Genomic DNA, 19,394 nt, shown 5'->3' on the forward strand with positions numbered 1-19,394 from the left:
TGATTCTGCAAAGAATCATCCATCAGGTGGACTTTTTGGCCTTCGAAACCTGCTGCTTGCAACGATCTGTCTCGGTAAACACCAGCTCATCTCTCTCCCAGATCAACTCGACCGCAGTACCTGCAGGCCCAGCAAGAAGCGTCAACAGAGCAATCTTGACTAGGAGACTGGGCCACGAGATATAGTTGAGGATATGCTTGTGAGCAGTAACGTGCAGCGAGATAGCCCAAATCAAAACACCAGCAGAACCAGTCATATAGTCCCATCGGAGGAAGATATGGACACCGTCACCGACATTATCAACCGTCAGCCCGGACCAGGGAAGAGGAAATGAGAAAACAGAAGTCGGGTGAAGAGAGCCTAGGAAATGGTCTTCGAATAGAACTGGCACAACAACGGTTGCCAAGGAAACAACCCATGACACAATGTGCGACAAGGCTGCATTGGCAAACGCAAATGCATAGACCCAGCGCAAGCTAGACATGGATACCCGGTGGTTGTTTGAGTAGAAAGGAGAAAGAGTAAAGTAAGCGATTGAGGTCAGAATTGCCACGTATGCTGGCCAGGGTTGCCAGATGGCAATGGCGATCTGCTTCAGGTCCACGGAAATGACAGATGGAGCGGGCAATCCCATCGCCACGGTCGGCACAATGTATCCCACAATGTAGATCAACGGAAAAGCTGCAAGAACTGCTCGTGGGATACGAATGTTATCTGCGTGAGGGCGGCGCGCAGTAATAGAGCAGCCCAGCTGAAGACCACATGCCAATGGGACTCCAAAAGCAAAAGTGAACAATTGAGCGATGAGGCCAAATATCGTCGGGCTAAATCGATCAGTAAGTCTCATACAATATTAAGACGCTGTCCAGTGGGCATAACGTACTAAGCAGCTATTGTGCCGGCATTGCCCTTTCTCCAGGATTCCAAGACGATCAGAGTCCAAGTTGCACCAAAAGTTCCACTAAATCCAAAACTGTGAAGCAGCAGACCAGGATTATGGCCGTCGAGCATTGGATAGAAAAATGTTGTCAAAAGAGTGAATACGTGGTCGATTGCCTCGACTCCCGTGTAGACTGTGCGCAAAGGTGCATCGATGCTCGGGAGCTTGCCGGATTCAATGGATTTGCGGCTTAGCGCATCAAGGCCATTTATGGAGGCAAAATAGAATATAGCATAGGGCACCCATGCGCTCAAAGCAAAGAGTACGTATCTCATTGTGAAAATTGTAAGAGCTGGCGCGGAATCTACAAATCTTGGCACACAGGAGCACTCAGACGTGTAAATTTTGGGGGCCAATGGTCTGTGGCAAGGCCAATGGGGTGTGTGATTCCGAGACAGATAGCGAGACGAAGGTTGTGCAACTGCTTTCAGATGATCTTTCACGCTTGCATTCACATGCGGATGAGTTGTGAATGGAATTTGACGCCTAAGAGGTAATGTCCAGGTGTGGTCAACTCACCATCCTGCATACCCAAATTGGCTTAGCGTGCCTCACTTCACACCTGAAGTCTCAGGCACAAACTCCAACTTGTCTGGTCTCATCTCTATCGATCAACACTCACTTCGTTCGCCATGGCTGAATCATTGCCCCTTGAAACTCTTCAGCATATATTTTCATACCTGCTAGATCATCTGACACCCTGTGCTTGTGTCTGCAAGCAATGGCAGGTTGCTGCCGAGAAATTCAACTTCGCCGATTTGCGAATCAATTTGGCGGACCTCGAGGACTTCCGTCAGATTTTTCTTTCTTCCCACTCCCGTCATCGATGGTTCTATGTCAAAAGCCTAAATTACAAGATTGTTATCCCTGAATATAGTGTCGCCGACCGGGGCCACTATGAAAATCAAGATGATTGCGACCGCAATAACAAGGTCTTCACACAAGCCATGCTATCTCTCTTTGAAATTCTGAGCTTATTGCCCAGTCATGATCGAAAAGCAATCTCATTAAAGATCTATGCCAGGTCCCCAAGTGACTGGCAGGGGGAGCCAGACTGGGATACACGACGTGCCCGGCAACAACGAGGCTATGCTTTCCCAGAGGAAGAGCTGCTAGACCGAAGATACCAAGATTCCTATCTACGACTGACGGGAAATGTATCTTTATCTAATGTCTATTGCGTTACTTCATTCCAAGTGATTGGCTGTGATAGTTTCCGCAATGTTGCACCAGAAACTTTGTCCGAGATGGTAGCCCATCTTCCACAACTGCAGAATCTCCATGCCAGCCTACGTAAACAATACAGTATGAACGCTGCAAGTTGTGAAATTTTTGAAAGGGGTGAGTTTTTCTATTCCCATTCTCCGTAAAATTTCATTCTTTCAACATATAAACAGGGTCTGATAGTGCAAATAGATTTCTCTACTACCATGTGGCCTCTCTCCCTGAAACATTTACAACTGAGTTACATGCCCAATCGAGTCTACAGAGAGGTGTGCTCCTTGTTATCAAACCAAGGTCCTGATTCTGTGTGCCTTGCTATGCACCAACTGACTCAGCAGTTGGAAACTGTTCACTTGTCAGAAATCATGATCAGCTCTGAATTGTTCTGGCCGGCAGATGCTAGCACCACTCCACCATTCTGGCCAAAGCTTATCAAATTTAACATAAGCTGTGCATATGCTTCCACCTATGCTACTAGTCCCGTCAGTGTAACTCCAAGATTGGACGAAGATTCCTCTTCGGTGTCATCGGATGACTCAGTCAGATCACTTGATGATCAAAATCAAAATCAAAAAGGGTGTGTATTCCACAAACTGCTTATCAAACGATTAGATGAGCTGTATATCGCTGCTGGGCGCGCTGCTCAGCACATGCCACGGCTTAATTCCATGGCCATCGATGTTGGCACAGCTCGAGTGCCGAAGTCCCTGTATTTATTCACATACAGCGCAAGTTTAGGTGTTGCTACATGGGAGACCCCCAATGAGTTCTGCGTATCGAATGAAGTGCAAACCGCATGGGATGCTGCGGCAAAGGGACATGGACATGGCCAGATATGTACAGAGGTTCGTTCATATTCATCGACATGAAAATAGAGCTTTGAAATAAAATCTAGAGAAAAAGAACATTATTGAAAAAGTCTACCCAAAAAACGATTTGAAACGTCTGTACATTACAGTCCAGTCTTTTCGTTCTCTCTGGTTGGAGTTTTGAAGGCTTAGAAATCTCTATGCTTTTACAACGGGAAAAATTCGGGAGTTGTGCACTGATGATAATAGACTAGGGGGGGGACAGCCAACTTGTATCATGAGATACCCTCCGTATAAAATTGTAGCAACTCAGCATATTAGTTTTTCAAAACAAAGACATCTACCATGGCCTCCCGGTCATTGTCACGGGAGCAAATGGCATTTCTGGTAATCATCAGCTGAAGCGAAACCCATTGTCGGTAGCAGAAGATCTACGATTTGTCAAGAAGGCCGCCGTATGGTTCATGGCACGATCATGTCAAGTAAATTTCGGGCGATCTGTTAAAATCACCACAAGCCATTGCGGCAGAGTTGGCCAAGAGAGGAGTTTGTGCTGTTGATGTCTTTTTCTTCGCGCATGCCCAACCGACCTCCAAGGACGGAGAAGCGGTTTGAAGTACAGATGAGCTAGTTTTCATTGATATTAAGAAAAGATAGATGTGAAGATTTTTAATGCTATTCCCAGCTAAAGATAAACGAGAAGAACTACTGGTCAACTTTCACGAGGGCTTGGAATTGAAAAACATATCCCCCAAGCGTATGCTATAGCAGCTAGGCGCGAAGTATTACGGAATCCATTACGGTCCTAGGATTTGCCCATGGATAGAATCCAATCCTCGAATCCTGGGCACACCCAACTTCTACTATGACCAGGAAGATTAATTGCAACACTGCGCTAAGAAACACCAAATCGGCTGGAATACTACCCAACCGTCGCACATTGCAAGAGCAGTCCCAGATGCCGCCATGAACCTTTTTTACCCCTTGTCAATTTACACCACTGTTCAGAAATATCTGAACCGGCCTCTGGAATAACCCAGCGATATCAAGGATCAAGGCGTGGGAGGCGAATATGTCCATCTCAAACTTACGGGCGAATGAATATCTCGCAGAGTGGATTGTATTGACCGAGCAGTCCAATGACGAGAGCTTCAACGCATCAGATGACTGCCTCTTTACATAGGGCAAGTTCTAGCCGAAGCTCGCTGAGCGTTTCCAGATGCCTTGTGTGGGTCCTGATGCAAGCGACAACGCTTCCTATGAGACTGTTACCACTCCATACGATCCACCGCGCGGTCAAGGCCCATCCGGCATGCTCCGATTCCAATTTCAACTTGCGGATTCAAAAAGCATGGGCGGAGATTGCGGGGAAGGGTTGGTTGCGCAAGAAGAAGTCTCGGCATGTTGAACGCGTCTTTGGCTTTACTGACCTGTCCATTGCTATCGATTTTTCCGCTTTCTTTGAGGTAAGTGAGATCACCACCTAAAAACATCAATAGGGCTGACTGTGCGACAACTCACAGCACGACCAAAGTCAAGAAGATGGGATATTTTGGGTTTGTTATTTCAACGGAATTGAATTTGGATCGCAGGACTCAAGATTCTTGACAAGCACGTGAATACACACGGTTGATGGCAGATTGAGTTGTAAATATAGCCTTGCACTAAGGCGCCGACTGACCACCAGGTATCAATCGTTCGTCGGATCTACAATCTAACAGATGGGAGTCACAGGCTAGCTTGAAAGTCAGTCGTGTGATGTGTTGCCTGGGAATTGGGCATCTCCATGGCAATTACTGTTATTCCAAGTGATTACAGACTTAGTGGGCGAACTGCGTATATTCCGCTGCTGTGCTTAAGCTTTTTGCTTCAGTGTGAGCTTAGATGACTTGTTTATGAATGGGGTCTGTTTAACCAGAAAGGCCCCTCTCCACCTACAGTAGGTCCCAGAAACCCTCAAATACTTGATCGACCACACCAGCTAGCCACTGACCAACGTGGCGAACCGTGCAATGGATCTTGGCATGCTCCCAGTGCTCCGGGGAAAAGCCTACAATCTCACAATCCACGATGCATGTAATCTTGCCTTTTTCATTGACGATGACCCTTGGATTCAGGTCTCCTCGCTTCAAGACGATTGCGTATGGGACGGCATGTGAGTTAACCGCGTATCTTCTAGTATTCTCCGTCACGTTTCTATTCAGATAGTTGTTAAAGCCGGTTTCTGATTTGAAGCAAAATTCCTCCAAAAGGCTGTCGCGGATATGCCAGCCCAGGATCCCGCCACATTCCGAGTTGGAAATTTGAAATTTGCCGACTCGGCTGGGGACCACCCGTAGCTGGGCTACATGCCATTGAAGGTCGGTTACAACATTTTTCACTTGCTTATATCATTGTATCGAGCATCTGACCAACTAGATGATCTGGACCTTGGGCCATGAGCAAGTAAGAAGCACTATACTAGGTGTTTCCAAGACACCGATTGCCCTTGGCGCAGGTGATTGAGTGGATTTCTCCACCACTCCCAGAGCATGAGCCTCTGCCGGACATTGAGCCACCCATTCGGGCTCTTCCTCCTAATAATGCCCCTGGAATGGAGCGGTCTGGACGTGGCAGCTTGGTAGTAGGTAGGATGGCTTGGTATTGAGGATATTGAGGACTTTTGTAGACCTGATAGAAGAGCTGGGAATCCGAGCCCTGGATATTGCAAGGAATTGCCTTGATAGGAGAATTGCGCATTTCCCTGGAACATGGGACCAGCAATCACGTCCTGACAGAGGGTCAGACAACGTAAAAGGAAGAACGAAGAGGAGAATCAAAATCCCGCGAACGAGAAAGCAATCGGATGAAAGCCTAAGATTTCGGGCGCTTGGGTTTTGTTTAGCTCCCCCCACCGTTCAGTGAGAAGTCTGTCAATGTTGCTCCACCAAAAACAGGCTAATTTGTGCTAGCGCTGTGTATTGTACATACCGTTTTCACCATTTTGTAGGTTGTAAAGTGTGGAAAATACAGTATTCAGAAATTAAAAAAGCTTCCATCTTACTAGTTTAAAATGATCGGCATGATCTACATTGACAGACTTCTTAGGAGGGGAGTAAATTTAGATCGACAGGGTCACATGATGCTGTATAGCATGCTGAAATTGGACACATACGGCGAAGAAGAATGTGTTCCCAAGAATTTAACCTGAAATTGAAAACTATCTGAAATCAACACGTTCTGTTTTCGCTTCCTACTTAGACAGCGGTTGGTGGCTTGTTTGCAACAAGCTGAGCAAGCGTTCCAGATATCGGAACTACTTGTATCGGCACGTGTAACCGAAAGTATGGGAATCAAGCTTCTTCGGACCTTAGTCTTGCATATCCCAAAAAGCATATTTTGACATTCTACTGGCCCTAACCTAAACTCATAGGTAGTGGATTCGACAGGTGAGCAGGACCAAGGGATCCTACGTGAAATCCAGGATCAATGAGAATGAACGACAGGACTATTTTGTAACTAAATGGAGCGCCGTTTTGTGTCCGTGTATGTTGTGTTGCATGTGATTTGCAACTCGGATTGGAGTGAGACCACTCGGTTGAACAAATGGGTCGCGTAGGCGCTAGTCCACTTGAGGTGATTTCTGTATGGGGTGCCACACGTGACAGGACTAGCGTTCCAGGGCTTCGCATTATCCACCTGGTCACCTGATGCCTAACGGCCATTGACCGCCCAACACACCAAACAAACAGACAAACAAATTTCCCCACCATAGCTCTTCATCTCACCTCACAGCTTGGAAAATCGAATTTTATCTTTTTAAATCTCAATCGAATGCTGGCAGCTTGCGTTGAATCAACTTGGCATATGGGAATGGCACATGCCGTCCCGGTACCTCCGACAAGATGCTGAGGGATTCTGATATAGATTCCTTGAACGGGCATCTAGCGTCCTTATCGCGTGAGCAGCAGAAGCAACATGACAATCTGCAGGACTTGCTCAGCCAGTTCAAGAGTCTGTTAGACGATTACAGCTCGCTCAAGAGCGATTACGAAGAGGTTAAAGAAGGCCGAGAGAAATACAAAAGGCAGGCCAGAGGTCAGGTAGGCGTTGATAGGCCTACAGAATCCCCAAGAGTGAAAAAACTGACCATCAACCAGGACCGTAATCCATTTGTCCTTGTCCTTGTAGATGGAGATGGATATCTTGTGAGATTGTGTTGCTTCTCTGGGTGTCTAATCAGTGAACTAACCCACCTCTTTAGTTCAAAGAGCATTTCCTAAAGCATGGCAGCGAAGGTGGCATTAATGCAGCCCGCGAGCTGAGCGATTCTGTTAAAGAGCTTATGCATTCTACAGTGGGAATGCAAGCGGAACAGTGTCGAATCATGGTTCGTGTCTATGCGAACGTTCTCGGTTTGTCGAAGGCGCTAGCACGAGCTGGACTTATGGGCCACGAGGCTCGATCGATGTCACCATTTACTTCGTCATTTACCCGTGCACAAGAGCTATTTGATTATGTCGATGCTGCAGAGAAGAAGGAGGGCAGTGATTTCAAGATCAGAGGTAATGAACAAATTGACAAAAATAGTTTTCTTGTTGTACTGATATCTTCTGTGACATCAAGAAATGTTCCGTCTCTTCGTTGATCTCAACCAATGCCGCCATATTTATTTTGCCGGCTGCCACGACACTGGATACGGTTCCCTACTGACGCCCTATAGAGGCAGAGGTGACCGTATCACCCTCATCAAAGCTGCTGGTTTCCATCGTGAATTTGAGGCCTTGGATCTCCCCATCAGGGAGTTGCCTTCGGTGTTTATGTCTACTCCTCTGCTGAACAGCAAACCGCCGACAGGCCCGGCGGTGCCCCCGATTGTGACCAAATTCAATGGTGGAAACGGCGTACACCACGTTTCTAATGGCGTAAATGGTGTGAATGGTGCAAATCCCATCAAGCCAATCTGCAAGCACTTCCAAAAGGTACTTATTCCCGATGAAATGATGTCATAGCGAGCAAGTCGTTGACCGACATCGACCTAGGGTATCTGCAAATTTGGCAACGGCTGCAATAAACAGCATGTTATGCCGAACCAGTCTTTGAATCATCAACTGTCCCCTAAGCATTCAGGTGCCTGTGATTTACCTAAACTGTTGTGGTCTTCCCCTACAGTTGTCGGTCGCTCCGAGGATTTCCTTAGATCCACGCTCCCCTTGCCGAGCATCAAAACGGAAGAATTCATTCCAGTCAATAAAGATGGCGACCGCATCGACCCATACTATCCTCACCCGCCGCCCGAAGCCTTTGATGAATATCACGCTCGAGCCAAAGAACACAAAGTCTGCAATAGCTATCATCTGTCGGGAGAATGCGGTGACATGAGCTGCACATATGACCACAGCGATGTCTCTAACGTGATCGTTGAGGTTCTGCGATATATGCTCCTCCAACACCCCTGCACTCGGGCCGGTGCTTGTCGATCAATCAAATGCTACATGGGCCACCTGTGCCAAAAGCCGGGATGTAAGGCCGTGAAGAGCTGGCAGTGTCGATTCAACCAAACCGCTCACACCCTTGATCTTCAAATCGCTCGATGGGACGTGCCAAGCGACCAGAGCGAAATTGATCAATGGTCTGTCAGCGACGCTTCTATCGGTGCAAGATCGACGTATGCTTTCTAATCGATCACGATCCCCACGGAGAAGAAATTTGCAATCCATACCTACGGACGATCTCGCTTACCTGGGATGTCTTTGTATGTGTGAAAAGTCTGTGACTGCAAGGACAGTCGCTTGACAAAACAACTGAGTCGATGGCTAGCATTAAACAGACAGATTAAAGAAAGAGATTTCAACGGGCTAGAAAAAAAAGGTGAAGACAGTTGTTTTCCACAAAAAGTTTGAATAGTTTGGCAATCACATCTATTTCCTGATTTATCTTTATAAGCGATTATCTATGTGGTTAAGGGTGTCAAAGCTTATAACTACACCTAGTTATACTAAAGAACCTAATGAGCTAATTGAAAGAACAAACCTTACTATATTTAATAAGGCAAGGGTAGTACTGATTTAATCTAAAAGCCCTAACTATCTAAGGGGGAGGCACTCTAAGCTATAGCCTATATTTATAGCAGGACCCTATAGTGCTTCAGGTTTTATTAGGCATTGACAAGTCCCGCAGCACCAGTGCTACGGCAGCACTAGGCCTTTGGTTCGGTGCTACAGCTAGACCTGGCAGTGACACGCGGGTGACCCTCACGACCCTCAAACCGCCCCGCCACTGGGGCGGTTCGAGGGTCTAACCTTCCGACTAGGCCTTGATAAGTCCCGTAGCACTAAGGCAATTTTAGTGCTGCGAGGTGCTACGTGACTAAGCCAATTTTGGTGCTGTAGGACTTGTTGAGGCCTACACATAATAACCTAATAGCCGTTTTGGGGATAATTTAGTTTGAGTACTTCTCACTAGTATTATCTACCTTCTACTAGAAGAAACCCTAATCCTACTAGGAGCGACTAGTTAAATACCACCTGATAACCTGACAACCTGACGACCACCGCGCCGGATTTCTGTTGCTTGTGGAAGGTGCAAGACAGTGCCAACAATAGGAAGGTACGTGGGATGTGACCACATAAAAGGACACTTCCAACATTTCCCCTTCTTCTCTCCTCTTCTCCTCCCCAGTCCTCTTTCGTAAAGGTAGATGAATTTTTCAACCTTAGCAACGTGACCAGCACCGTTCCTTACCTCTCAGGATATACACCAGACCACAGTGGTTACAAAATAGAAATCAATGTTCTTAACGGGAGACGTTTATGTTCAATCCGGATGCTGATAGTGACGGACGTGACTTTCCATGTGGCGGTGCTCGAGAATATTTCCACTCGATTGAACGCCTTCTTTCTTTCTCACCAGAAACGATTTTTTTTGCAGGTTATGGTTATCCCCCATCCAATGAGAACACTGCGCGGGATCCATTGCTGTATTACATGGTCGGCGAGCAGTAGAAGAGAAACAAGCACGTCAAGAATGACCTGAAAGGTGCTGAGTTTGTGAAGTGGGGACACAGTTGACAGGCAACATGATGTAGATTTTTAAAATTGCATTCTGCATTTTGATTTTTTTGAGTATCATGAACTGTCCCAATGGCCGGTTAATTCTTGTTCCCATACAAATTGTGCCATCGTAACATCTCCATTCTCAAAGCTTACTTTTTGCCTTGAATCTTGATGTACGCTTCCTGGACTTCTTCTCGCGCCGCCATGAGCCCAAGCCACTTCTTGATCAAGGGATAGTTATCAAGCGAAAGGCCAGCAAAAGAATACAAACGCACCCATGGCTCGAAATGATAATCAACGGCAGTGACACGACTGGGCACAATGCTCTCACCGTGAGTCTTCTTCAACTGTTCCTCAAGAACGTCATAGCAGCGGTAGGTCTGCGCTGTATATCTTTGCAGCGCATCCTCATTCTTCTGTGGGTTCAAGTGTCTAGAAAATCGAGTAAGCACTGACCGGGGATTTTTCCCGAACATAGGCCACCAACCTAAACCAATTTGTCTGTCCGCTCATGGGACCCAGCGTCGATAACAAGAAATACTCCCATTTTTCAAAATCTACCAGATCTTGCGCCGAGGCACCCGACGGACCGATAGTATTACCCTTGTCATACACACGGCGAATGTAATTCATACAGGCCCCGGATTCCCACGCGATGACGCCGGTGTTTGGATCTTCGATGGCAGGAACGCGCCCGTTCTCATTTACTTTAAGATACTCTGCGCCTTTCACGCCGGTGTTTGGATTGTCGCTAAAGTCCCACTGCTTCACTTCAAACGGGATGTGGAGCGCCTCGAGCGCAATGGCGATCTTCACCGGGTTTGGCCCAGTGGCATGGGCATGCAGGAGGAGTGGCTTGATATGTGTGGCCATGGTTTTATTATGGGGTTTGATCATTAGTATTTTCTGGGGGGTGTCAACGAGAAATCTCATCTTCAGTGGCTCAGAATAAACCATATGACACGATGGCAAAATGAGATCGCCATGATGTAATTTGACCCGTAGAACCTGCGGCAATCGACTGAGGCGATTTAGGCTGATTTCCGGGTATGGTAGAATTTAGAGGTGTTAAACTCCATGTTGTTTAGTTTTATTGTAGCGGAAAATATCGACAAACTGTTGTTTTGCCGGTGCTTCGATGGTGCTCCGGTTAATTGAAGAGATATTCCTTCAATGGGATCAAAGCTAGCAGCCGGATTACTGCATGGGGTATGCGGAGTCGGTCTCATTGATGCGGGGGAAATCACTTTGAGTTGCAAAGTTCAAAACCGGAGAAAATGCTAAATTTCCGAATTTCTGTTTGTCTCGATATCACACTCGACTACCTCTCGAGGTGCCCATTAGCGAAAAATTATAGTTCATAGTTTGCATGGCAATTTCAACCACCACCTTTGAAATATGTGGTTCATAACGACAAGAATTTTCACTCTACTTTTTGGACTTGCAACTTTAGTGTCGGCCTCCAGCAATAGTCATGTTCAACCCGAAGCAAATGGGTTGCAGGACCTAGTGAGCCTACAGCCACCCCACCCTGGTAATACCATTGTACTTACGCCCTACAAATAGGTGAAATGGGACCAGCATTCTGTAATAGTTCGCGGAGAGCGGCTTATGATATTTTCTGGGGAATTCCACCCCTTTCGCCTCCCAGTCCCAGGTCTTTGGCTCGACGTATTCCAAAAAATTAAGAGCATGGGCTTCACCGGCGCGTCATTCTATGTGGACTGGAGCCTTGTTGAAGGTAACCCGGGACACGTTATAACCGACGGGATATGGAGCTTGGATGAATTCTTCGATGCGGCAAGCCAAGCTGGTTTATATCTCATCGCTCGACCGGGACCGTATATCAATGCAGAAACTACTGCTGGTGGAATCCCTGGGTGGGTTCTAAGACAGAAAGCAGTAATCCGGTCTGACGACCCCGAATACTTGAATGCGACAGCAGAGTACATGTCGACTGTGGGTGCGATCATTGAAAGGGCGCAAATTACCCATGGTGGCCCGGTGATCATGGCTCAGCCAGAGAACGAGTTTTCCACGTGGCCTGGGGTGACTGACTTCCCGAATGACATGAATCGGGACTATATGGCATACGTTGAAGAGCAGCTGCTTGATGAAGGCATCAACGTACCTAAAATCGTGAATGATAACTCAGTTAAGGGATATTTTGCACCGGGTTCAGGGCAAGGCGCAGTCGATATTTACGCTATCGATGCTTACCCAATGCGCTATGATTGTAAGCCTGGTTAAAACTTCCCTAAATCCTATGTGTTTTGTCATACTGACATCTCTTCCTCCTTAGGCGCAAATCCCAGTGTTTGGCCTACCTACCGGTTTCCGTATGATTGGCAAGTCACGCACAAACAGCAGAGTCCAACGACGCCCTTTGCCATAGCTGAGTTCCAAGGGGGGTCGGGTGAAGGATGGTAGGTCAAAGATTTTCCGTTTCAACCCGCGGAAACTAAAAGTCTCTAGGGGAGGTGTTGCTCAAGACATGTGCGGCCAGTTAGTCAACGAAGAGGCTGTCAGAGTTTTGTACAAGAATAACTACAGTTTTGGAGTTAAGATCTTCAACATTTACATGGTGAGTCTGTTAAGCATTTTGATTTCCTGCTTCCATTCTCATTTTGTCATTCTTGTCAGACTTTTGGGGGCACCAACTGGGGAAACCTCGGCTATATGGGCGGGCATACATCATATGATTACGGTGCAGCCATTACAGAAGAAAGGGCGATCTGGCGTGAAAAATTTAGTGAACAGAAACTTGAGGCGAACTTTTTCAAAGTTTCACCAGCTTATCTAACGGCAACTCCCCATCTCGGAGTAAATGGAACCTATGGTGCACCCTTCTCGCTAGCAGTGACTCCTCTCCTTGGAAATGGGACGCGCACAAATCTCTATGTTGTCAGACATGCCGACTTCACTTCAACCGGTAGCACTCAGTACACGCTCACTCTGTCGACAAGTGTTGGACAAATCGAAATTCCTCAACTAGGAGGCCACCTGACGCTGAATGGACGTGACTCCAAATTCCATGTCACGGATTATGATGTCGGCGGCATCAATCTGATCTACTCTTCCGCAGAGATATTCACATGGGCGCATGGTTCGGGGTCAACGCGTGTATTGATTCTTTACGGAGGGGCCGGCGAAACGCATGAGTTTTCTTTGCCGAGTAATCTTGGAAAACCAACCGTCCTCGAAGGACACGACCTCGAAATAAAACTATGCGGATCTGCTTGGGTTGTACAGTGGCATGTTACACCAGCCCGACGCATCATTCGGATAGCAGATCTTTGGGTGTATCTGCTCTGGCGGAACGAGGTATATAACTACTGGGTGATGGAGTTACCAGCATCAAGTCCGATTGGAAACTACTCATCACCGTCGAAGAGCCTGGTAGTTGTCAAGGCTGGATATCTTATCCGGACAGCTGAGCTGACAAACAAGCAGCTGCGGCTGACGGGAGACGTCAATGCCACAACACAAATCGAGATCATCTCCAGTCCAGCTGTTGGTTTGAACGGCATTGCTTTTAATGGAGAAGTGTTACAGACTTCTAAAATGTCCAATGGGAATCTCTGGGGAACTGTCAAATACGACCCACCAAAGTTTAAAATTCCCGATTTGTCCAACCTGGAATGGAAGTTCGTTGATTCGCTGCCTGAGATTCATGCCTCGTACGACGACTCAGCCTGGACAGCCTGCAAAAAAACCTCTACACACAATCCACGGCAGCTGGACACCCCGAGTAGTCTGTACTCCATGGACTATGGATATCACACAGGGTCTTTGTTATACCGTGGTCATTTTAACGCCAATGGCCAAGAATCCAATGTGTGGTTGAATGTGTCGGGCGGGTTAGGCTTCGGACACTCCGTGTGGTTGAATAACACATTCCTTGGCTCGTGGGTCGGGTCTAGTATCAACTCCTCAGTCGTTCACAACATGTCGCTGGCCTCCGTTTTGTCGCACGGAAGCCCGTATGTAATCACAGTTCTCATTGATCACATGGGCCAAGATGAGGAGGCTCCTGGCACTGATGCAATCAAGGTCCCACGAGGAATTTTGAACTATGGCATTTCAGGTCACGCCCAATCCGAAGTCTTGTGGAAGTTGACGGGCAACCTTGGAGGAGAGCAGTATCAAGATCTCGCCCGTGGTCCTCTCAATGAAGGCGGCATGTATGCGGAGAGACAAGGATACCATTATCCTAGTCCACCAAGCTCAAAATGGAAACTATCAAACCCAGTCACAGATGGCTTATCACAAGCAGGTGTTGGATTCTATGCTGCATACTTCCAGCTGAATATCCCCAGTGGATGGGATGTTCCAATGAGCGTGGTGTTCAACAACTCATTTCAGAATAGTACTGAAGATACTAGAGGCAGCAACTACAGATGTCAGCTGTTCGTTAACGGATACCAGTTCGGAAAATACAGTATGTACCCCGCTTAAATTTTGGTTCATTGGACATGGTGCCATGGTTCCGACCTATGATCCACCAACTCTAAATTATCTAATTTAGTCAACAACCTCGGCCCCCAAACAGCTTTCCCCGTTCCAGAGGGTATTCTCAACCACGAAGGGGAAAATTACATAGGCTTGACATTTTGGGCACAGGATAAGCAGGGTGCAAGTCTGGGAGGATTGGAATTAGTTCCCACGTCCAAAATTTGGTCAGGATACAACAGACCTCACGCCGCCCCACAGCCAGTCTGGAAGAAGCGATCACAGTCATACTAGATAGAAAGCGAGAAGAGATGTTGTGAAAGTTGAACTGCTAGTTGATATACATGTAGAACGAAAGAATCCATGTACATGAAATGGATCGGAAAACTCGTGGACTTTAATGACTGAAACGAGAAATGAAGTGGCGGTGGATTCCATCGCTAGGTACTCAATGCAGCAACAGCCGCGACTAATGCATCTAAGGCAGAGCTGTGTGTGGAGGCATCAACCACTGCCTCGATAGGACCGGCCCAGTTGACGCCGAACTGTCCCTTTTCATTACGATCATAATCCCAGATGCTGTTTGCACAGCTGCTTATCACATTCTGGTAAATATCTTGAGGGGATACTTCCTGCAACATCCGTAAGTTGCGAATGAATATTCCCTTAAATTGAGTGCCATCTGGAAGGCATTGCGGCTCACAGAATTCATGGACAACGTTGTTCGTGTCGGCGAGTGTCGCAATGGCTGCCTTAGCAATCTTGTTGGCCGATGGTAGATATGTATTATTGGGCGCCGCTCTGTTCAATTCAACCAGCCCACCGAGGACAACACCTTGATTGTATGACCATCTGAGGGTGGTTAGCCAAAAAGATAGAGAATTCAGGAAGTGAAATGCATACACAGCATCTCGATTGTTCTGGCAGTTGTCTAAAAGGCCATCATTGATGGTGCCGTTTTCACCGATAAAGGCCTGGGCCGTGAACCAGTCCCATTCCTTCTGCGCCCAACGGACATAAGATTGCTTTCTCTCAGGGACTCGGTTTGCCAGGTGCGCTGCGACGGAGAGAAATAGCTCGTTTGTAATTGCGTTGACGTATGTACTGGTCGGATTCCAACGAAGACCACCACCACCGCAATTTGTGCCCCATGCGTTTGCCTAGGAAAAATGAGCAAGCCTCCTAATGCAGATGAGTCTTCAAGGCTATACCATACTAGACTTTCAAAAATTCCTTCGGCCAGTTCCAAGTATTTTGCCTGTTTTGTGACATCGTATGCAGCAATCCATGCAAGAGCCCACCATCCATCATCGTCATAAGCTTGATCGAGCCACTGGGTGGCATTGACGAAAGTCGATGGTTGATTATCGCGAGTATAGACAGCCTTGTGCTCAGGTCCGGGATTTGGATTGGACACCGGCCCCACGTAGAACGTGTTATTAAAGACATATGTAGCTGTGTCCATAACTGATTGGTCTAGCGCAGCTAGATCTGCAATTGTATTCATGCAGCTTGCAGCATCCCACCAACCACAGGTATCCCAAATGCCACTTTGGGGATTATACCAGCCTTGAAGAGTCTGGAGCGCGTCGCGTGCTCTAGTTCTTGCGTCATCAGCGACCGCGTTTTCCGTCAGAAGCAGCGAAACAAGCGAAGGGGCCAGAAGAACGTGATGCAAGAACAGCATGGTGGAGGGATTTCAAAAGCAAGCGATCTATCCAAGCGGAGATGTGAATTGGCAACTCCAGTTCCCTTTAAATAAGACAGCTGCGACGTTCAGACCCGGGTGCTAGACATATCTTAACCAACTATGTATTTTGCATTCTTGGGACTATCGACCCTTGATTGGCGACCAAAAGCAAACTGGCCCACCACAGCGGATCGCTAGACCCCTGATCTCCTCATTGTGAAACTGAAACCCGCCCAAAACCGCGAATATGTATGCAGAGAGACGGTAAGCTATGGAACTAGCCTTTCAGGAAGAATGATCCGATCTCAGTCAATTTATCAATCTTCCTGTTTCCCTTCATCAAGTGAGGTATCTATTCATCCGTTTGCCGCTATACAGGCGTTTTTGTTAGCGCCTATCCCTTGCAACATGATCCCCGCTCTTTATTCGTTCAAATAAACCCAGTTGATCAAAAAAGAAGATGTTCATTAGTACTCTGTGGCCAACTCATTGCTCTCTCGGGCCTGCTCTGGGTTTTTTCCTCATCCAAAAACTAGAACCTCATCGCCCAAAGGAGCCCACCCAGGCACCGTAGGTTGGGTTCGGATTTAGCGATATTTGTTCATTGGATGCGATTGGTCGATTGATTTGTCCATTGATCAACAAGTCAATTTTAGCTTTGATCAGTCGGCCCGACCGAGCTTACTTGACCTTTCTGCAACGTCAAGTGGATTTGGACTGCATTTAGTTTAGCAGATTGATTCTCTTTTTCTCCTGCGCAATTTTTAGGCTCTAGTGTTGTTGTATGAGACATACATTTTCTGAACTACGTGGCATTTAAATCGGACTAATGCTGCACTGACATCAGTAGCAGCTGAATTCCAAGGTTGTCATCCCCGTGGAAAGCAGGTATCTTGGCATATTTTTAAATGTCTCTGCAGCAAATTGTCAGCGAATGGTAGAGTTAAATCTTCTGGTAAACACTTGAATTCTATTTATAAAGCTGGCTGTCGGGTGAAGTGAGAACCGGAGAAGTTTCCATTCCCTCTCAATGCAAGTATCTCGAGGTCGGGTTGGCACTGCTCGCTAGTTAAGGTATTGAGACAGGCGGGCCAGTTTGGAGATCTTTCCATCATTGAATCGATGAGCAACGTCACTTTCCACTAGTGGTTCCTCGTCGAGTTGAGCACTGCCTTGCTTTCAAAAATGCGATACTCGCGCTATCTTCCCGGCATCTCTGTCTTCTACCATAGCACACTGCAATGTGCAGAAGCGTTTACCATGGGCAGGTTTTCCTGACTTAACAAGTCGATGTCGGTTGAATGAGTGATAAAATGCATTCCGGAATTGATCTAATACACCAGGAAAATTTGCTGGCAGCCATTGTGATTATATGACCATATGAAGAAATGGAAGAAGAGATGCAGGAAGGAGAGATTGATCACCATGCCTATGATCAAGTCAACGTCCTCACCATCACTCAAGCAATTGTTGACAGAATAGTTTTAACTCCAGTTGATCACTCTCCACCGAAACCTACTGGATTGCTATCCGAAAGGAAGTCTGTTATGCTTTGACAGGGAAACGAGCTTCGTAGCTTCGTTTTGACTTAGAGTGCTGTTAAAACACTTGCGTTACCACTATACAGATGTTGTTTGTCATTGAGATTGCCAAGTTGCGCTGATGGCTGAAATAGCCCCATCAAGAGGGTAAGCTCTCGTTTACATTAATCATGATGCAAGTGCTGGTGTCAACGGACTAACGTACCCCATCACACTAGAGCAGCATGATTCAAAACACTAAAATTTTAGCTATGTGTCATTATTCTAAATTTTCTAATGCGAAATTCAGGCTGCAAGACCTGACTGTTGCAACGCTCCCAGGGCTCACATTCCAGAATCCTTAATCGTGAGCTCATTCAACAGAGGTGGCGGATTAATAGCATCCTCGTCCATCTGTGCTTGCCAGAGAGCAAAGTTAATACCAACACCCGCGCCTTCAATGAAGAGACCAAATATGGTAGCACTCTTCCAAGCGTGTTCGTTGCCTCCTCATTGAAGTGCCAAACCGATCACGATGATTACAGGAGCAAAAAAAACAGCGCCTAGTAAGTCTATGTTTTGGAGTCTATGAAAAATTGAAGGACCTCTAGTTGATTCACTTGTAGGCGGCTTCAAGAAGAAAAGCAGTGAGAGGACTTTGACTGCCCCGATTGGGAGATTGATTCAGAAACACTAGCGCCACGTCGCATGCTTTGTGAATGTACCACCTAGTACGGGTCCAATAATGATGGCAATAACAAAGGTTGGCTGAAGGATTCCAATATAGAAGGGTCGCTTGACAAGTGAAGAACAGACTGCAACAATACTGAAGGCTTCTGTGAAGCACCCAGCTGCCTCAAATCCGGCCATGGCATGCCCAATGCTGAGCATAGAAGTGTTGATAGCAAGGGTGCAGAGCGATGAGCCAAGCTCGAAAACGGCATGACTTCCGAGAAACATGGTCTTACACTGGTAGTATGATTTCATTTCCAGGTGTGAACTTAGACAATCTCACTTTCATGGGGAAACTTCCAAATTGACTACCTGCAACAGGCTGCAAAGCAACCATCGCAAAGGAACACGCACTTCCTTATCAGCCAATAAATATCATCGGTGAAGAATTCCGACGTGATCCTAGGAATGGCCGCGGCACTGGTGGACGAGTCTAGTGACATGAGAAAAATGGAGACAGAAAGTCTGGTAATGAGAACTAGCGGAATTCCAGTCAGCTCGTAGTCGCTTGCAACGTCTGTTCGAGAACAGTCGCTGTCGCCAACGGACAGGCTGTTCGCCTTGGGGGCATGTAGGTGCTCAATGGGATGTTTCCGAGCCACTGCTTTGACACTTGACGACTTGGTTTTAGTCACAGATTTAAAAAAGATAACAACCTTATATCGCAAGTGAACTACATGGTTGATGGTTCCGTAATTACTCCCCTTCCCGGGACGTAACTACCTGTTTTAGGGTTAGCGCAAGTGAATCAACATGACTCATGAAGGCTTGAGAAGCATCATTGGTCCGCGGCATCGACCCGCCGCAATTATAGTTCTCACAAGCCTCCTTCATTGGCTACTTGTACATGGAACACCATGTTCAGCTCCACATTCTTAATTCTAATATTGATCACTCACAATTGCTCGCTTTATTTCTATGCCGGGGCCTCATCGACCGCTTTCATTTGTTCTCGGAACTCAAGATTCGGCAATCTCTCCTGTTGTTATCAAG

The 19,394-nt window shown here is 46.9% G+C and overlaps 7 protein-coding genes across 7 annotated transcripts; 3 read left to right on the forward strand and 4 right to left on the reverse strand.

Moving 5' to 3' along the window:
• Nucleotides 1–22: 22 nt before the first annotated feature.
• Nucleotides 23–1,215, reverse strand: Pdw03_7877 (AtmA protein; the record flags this gene model as incomplete). The annotated part of the gene is made up of 2 exons (XM_014677535.1): nt 23–824; nt 884–1,215. 2 exons carry the CDS (start codon nt 1,213–1,215, stop codon nt 23–25), a joined length of 1,134 nt encoding a protein of 377 aa, XP_014533021.1.
• Nucleotides 1,216–1,572: 357 nt separating this feature from the next.
• On the forward strand, nt 1,573–3,033 carry Pdw03_7878 (uncharacterized protein; the record flags this gene model as incomplete). The annotated part of the gene is made up of 2 exons (XM_014677536.1): nt 1,573–2,281; nt 2,357–3,033. 2 exons carry the CDS (start codon nt 1,573–1,575, stop codon nt 3,031–3,033), a joined length of 1,386 nt encoding a protein of 461 aa, XP_014533022.1.
• Nucleotides 3,034–6,857: 3,824 nt separating this feature from the next.
• Pdw03_7879 (Zinc finger, CCCH-type) lies at nt 6,858–8,633 on the forward strand (the record flags this gene model as incomplete). The annotated part of the gene is made up of 5 exons (XM_014677538.1): nt 6,858–7,055; nt 7,113–7,160; nt 7,217–7,517; nt 7,579–7,934; nt 7,995–8,633. 5 exons carry the CDS (start codon nt 6,858–6,860, stop codon nt 8,631–8,633), a joined length of 1,542 nt encoding a protein of 513 aa, XP_014533024.1.
• Nucleotides 8,634–10,156: 1,523 nt separating this feature from the next.
• Pdw03_7880 (Glutathione S-transferase/chloride channel, C-terminal) lies at nt 10,157–10,880 on the reverse strand (the record flags this gene model as incomplete). Its single annotated transcript, XM_014677539.1, has 2 exons — nt 10,157–10,439; nt 10,495–10,880. The coding sequence occupies 2 exons, from the start codon at nt 10,878–10,880 to the stop codon at nt 10,157–10,159; spliced, it is 669 nt and encodes a 222-aa protein (XP_014533025.1).
• An 819-nt stretch (nt 10,881–11,699) lies between these two features.
• On the forward strand, nt 11,700–14,753 carry Pdw03_7881 (putative beta-galactosidase E; the record flags this gene model as incomplete). Its single annotated transcript, XM_014677540.2, has 5 exons — nt 11,700–12,243; nt 12,310–12,433; nt 12,483–12,591; nt 12,651–14,448; nt 14,536–14,753. 5 exons carry the CDS (start codon nt 11,700–11,702, stop codon nt 14,751–14,753), a joined length of 2,793 nt encoding a protein of 930 aa, XP_014533026.2.
• Nucleotides 14,754–14,899: 146 nt separating this feature from the next.
• Pdw03_7882 (Glycosyl hydrolase, putative) lies at nt 14,900–16,146 on the reverse strand (the record flags this gene model as incomplete). Its single annotated transcript, XM_014677542.1, has 3 exons — nt 14,900–15,311; nt 15,363–15,619; nt 15,676–16,146. The coding sequence occupies 3 exons, from the start codon at nt 16,144–16,146 to the stop codon at nt 14,900–14,902; spliced, it is 1,140 nt and encodes a 379-aa protein (XP_014533028.1).
• Nucleotides 16,147–18,362: 2,216 nt separating this feature from the next.
• Pdw03_7883 (Sucrose/H+ symporter, plant) lies at nt 18,363–18,738 on the reverse strand (the record flags this gene model as incomplete). The annotated part of the gene is made up of 2 exons (XM_066101790.1): nt 18,363–18,632; nt 18,685–18,738. 2 exons carry the CDS (start codon nt 18,736–18,738, stop codon nt 18,363–18,365), a joined length of 324 nt encoding a protein of 107 aa, XP_065956873.1.
• Nucleotides 18,739–19,394: the final 656 nt, after the last annotated feature.

The sequence above is a fragment of the Penicillium digitatum genome, chromosome 3 (genome assembly GCF_016767815.1).
Source record: "Penicillium digitatum chromosome 3, complete sequence".
Classification (NCBI taxonomy): Eukaryota; Fungi; Ascomycota; class Eurotiomycetes; order Eurotiales; family Aspergillaceae; genus Penicillium; species Penicillium digitatum.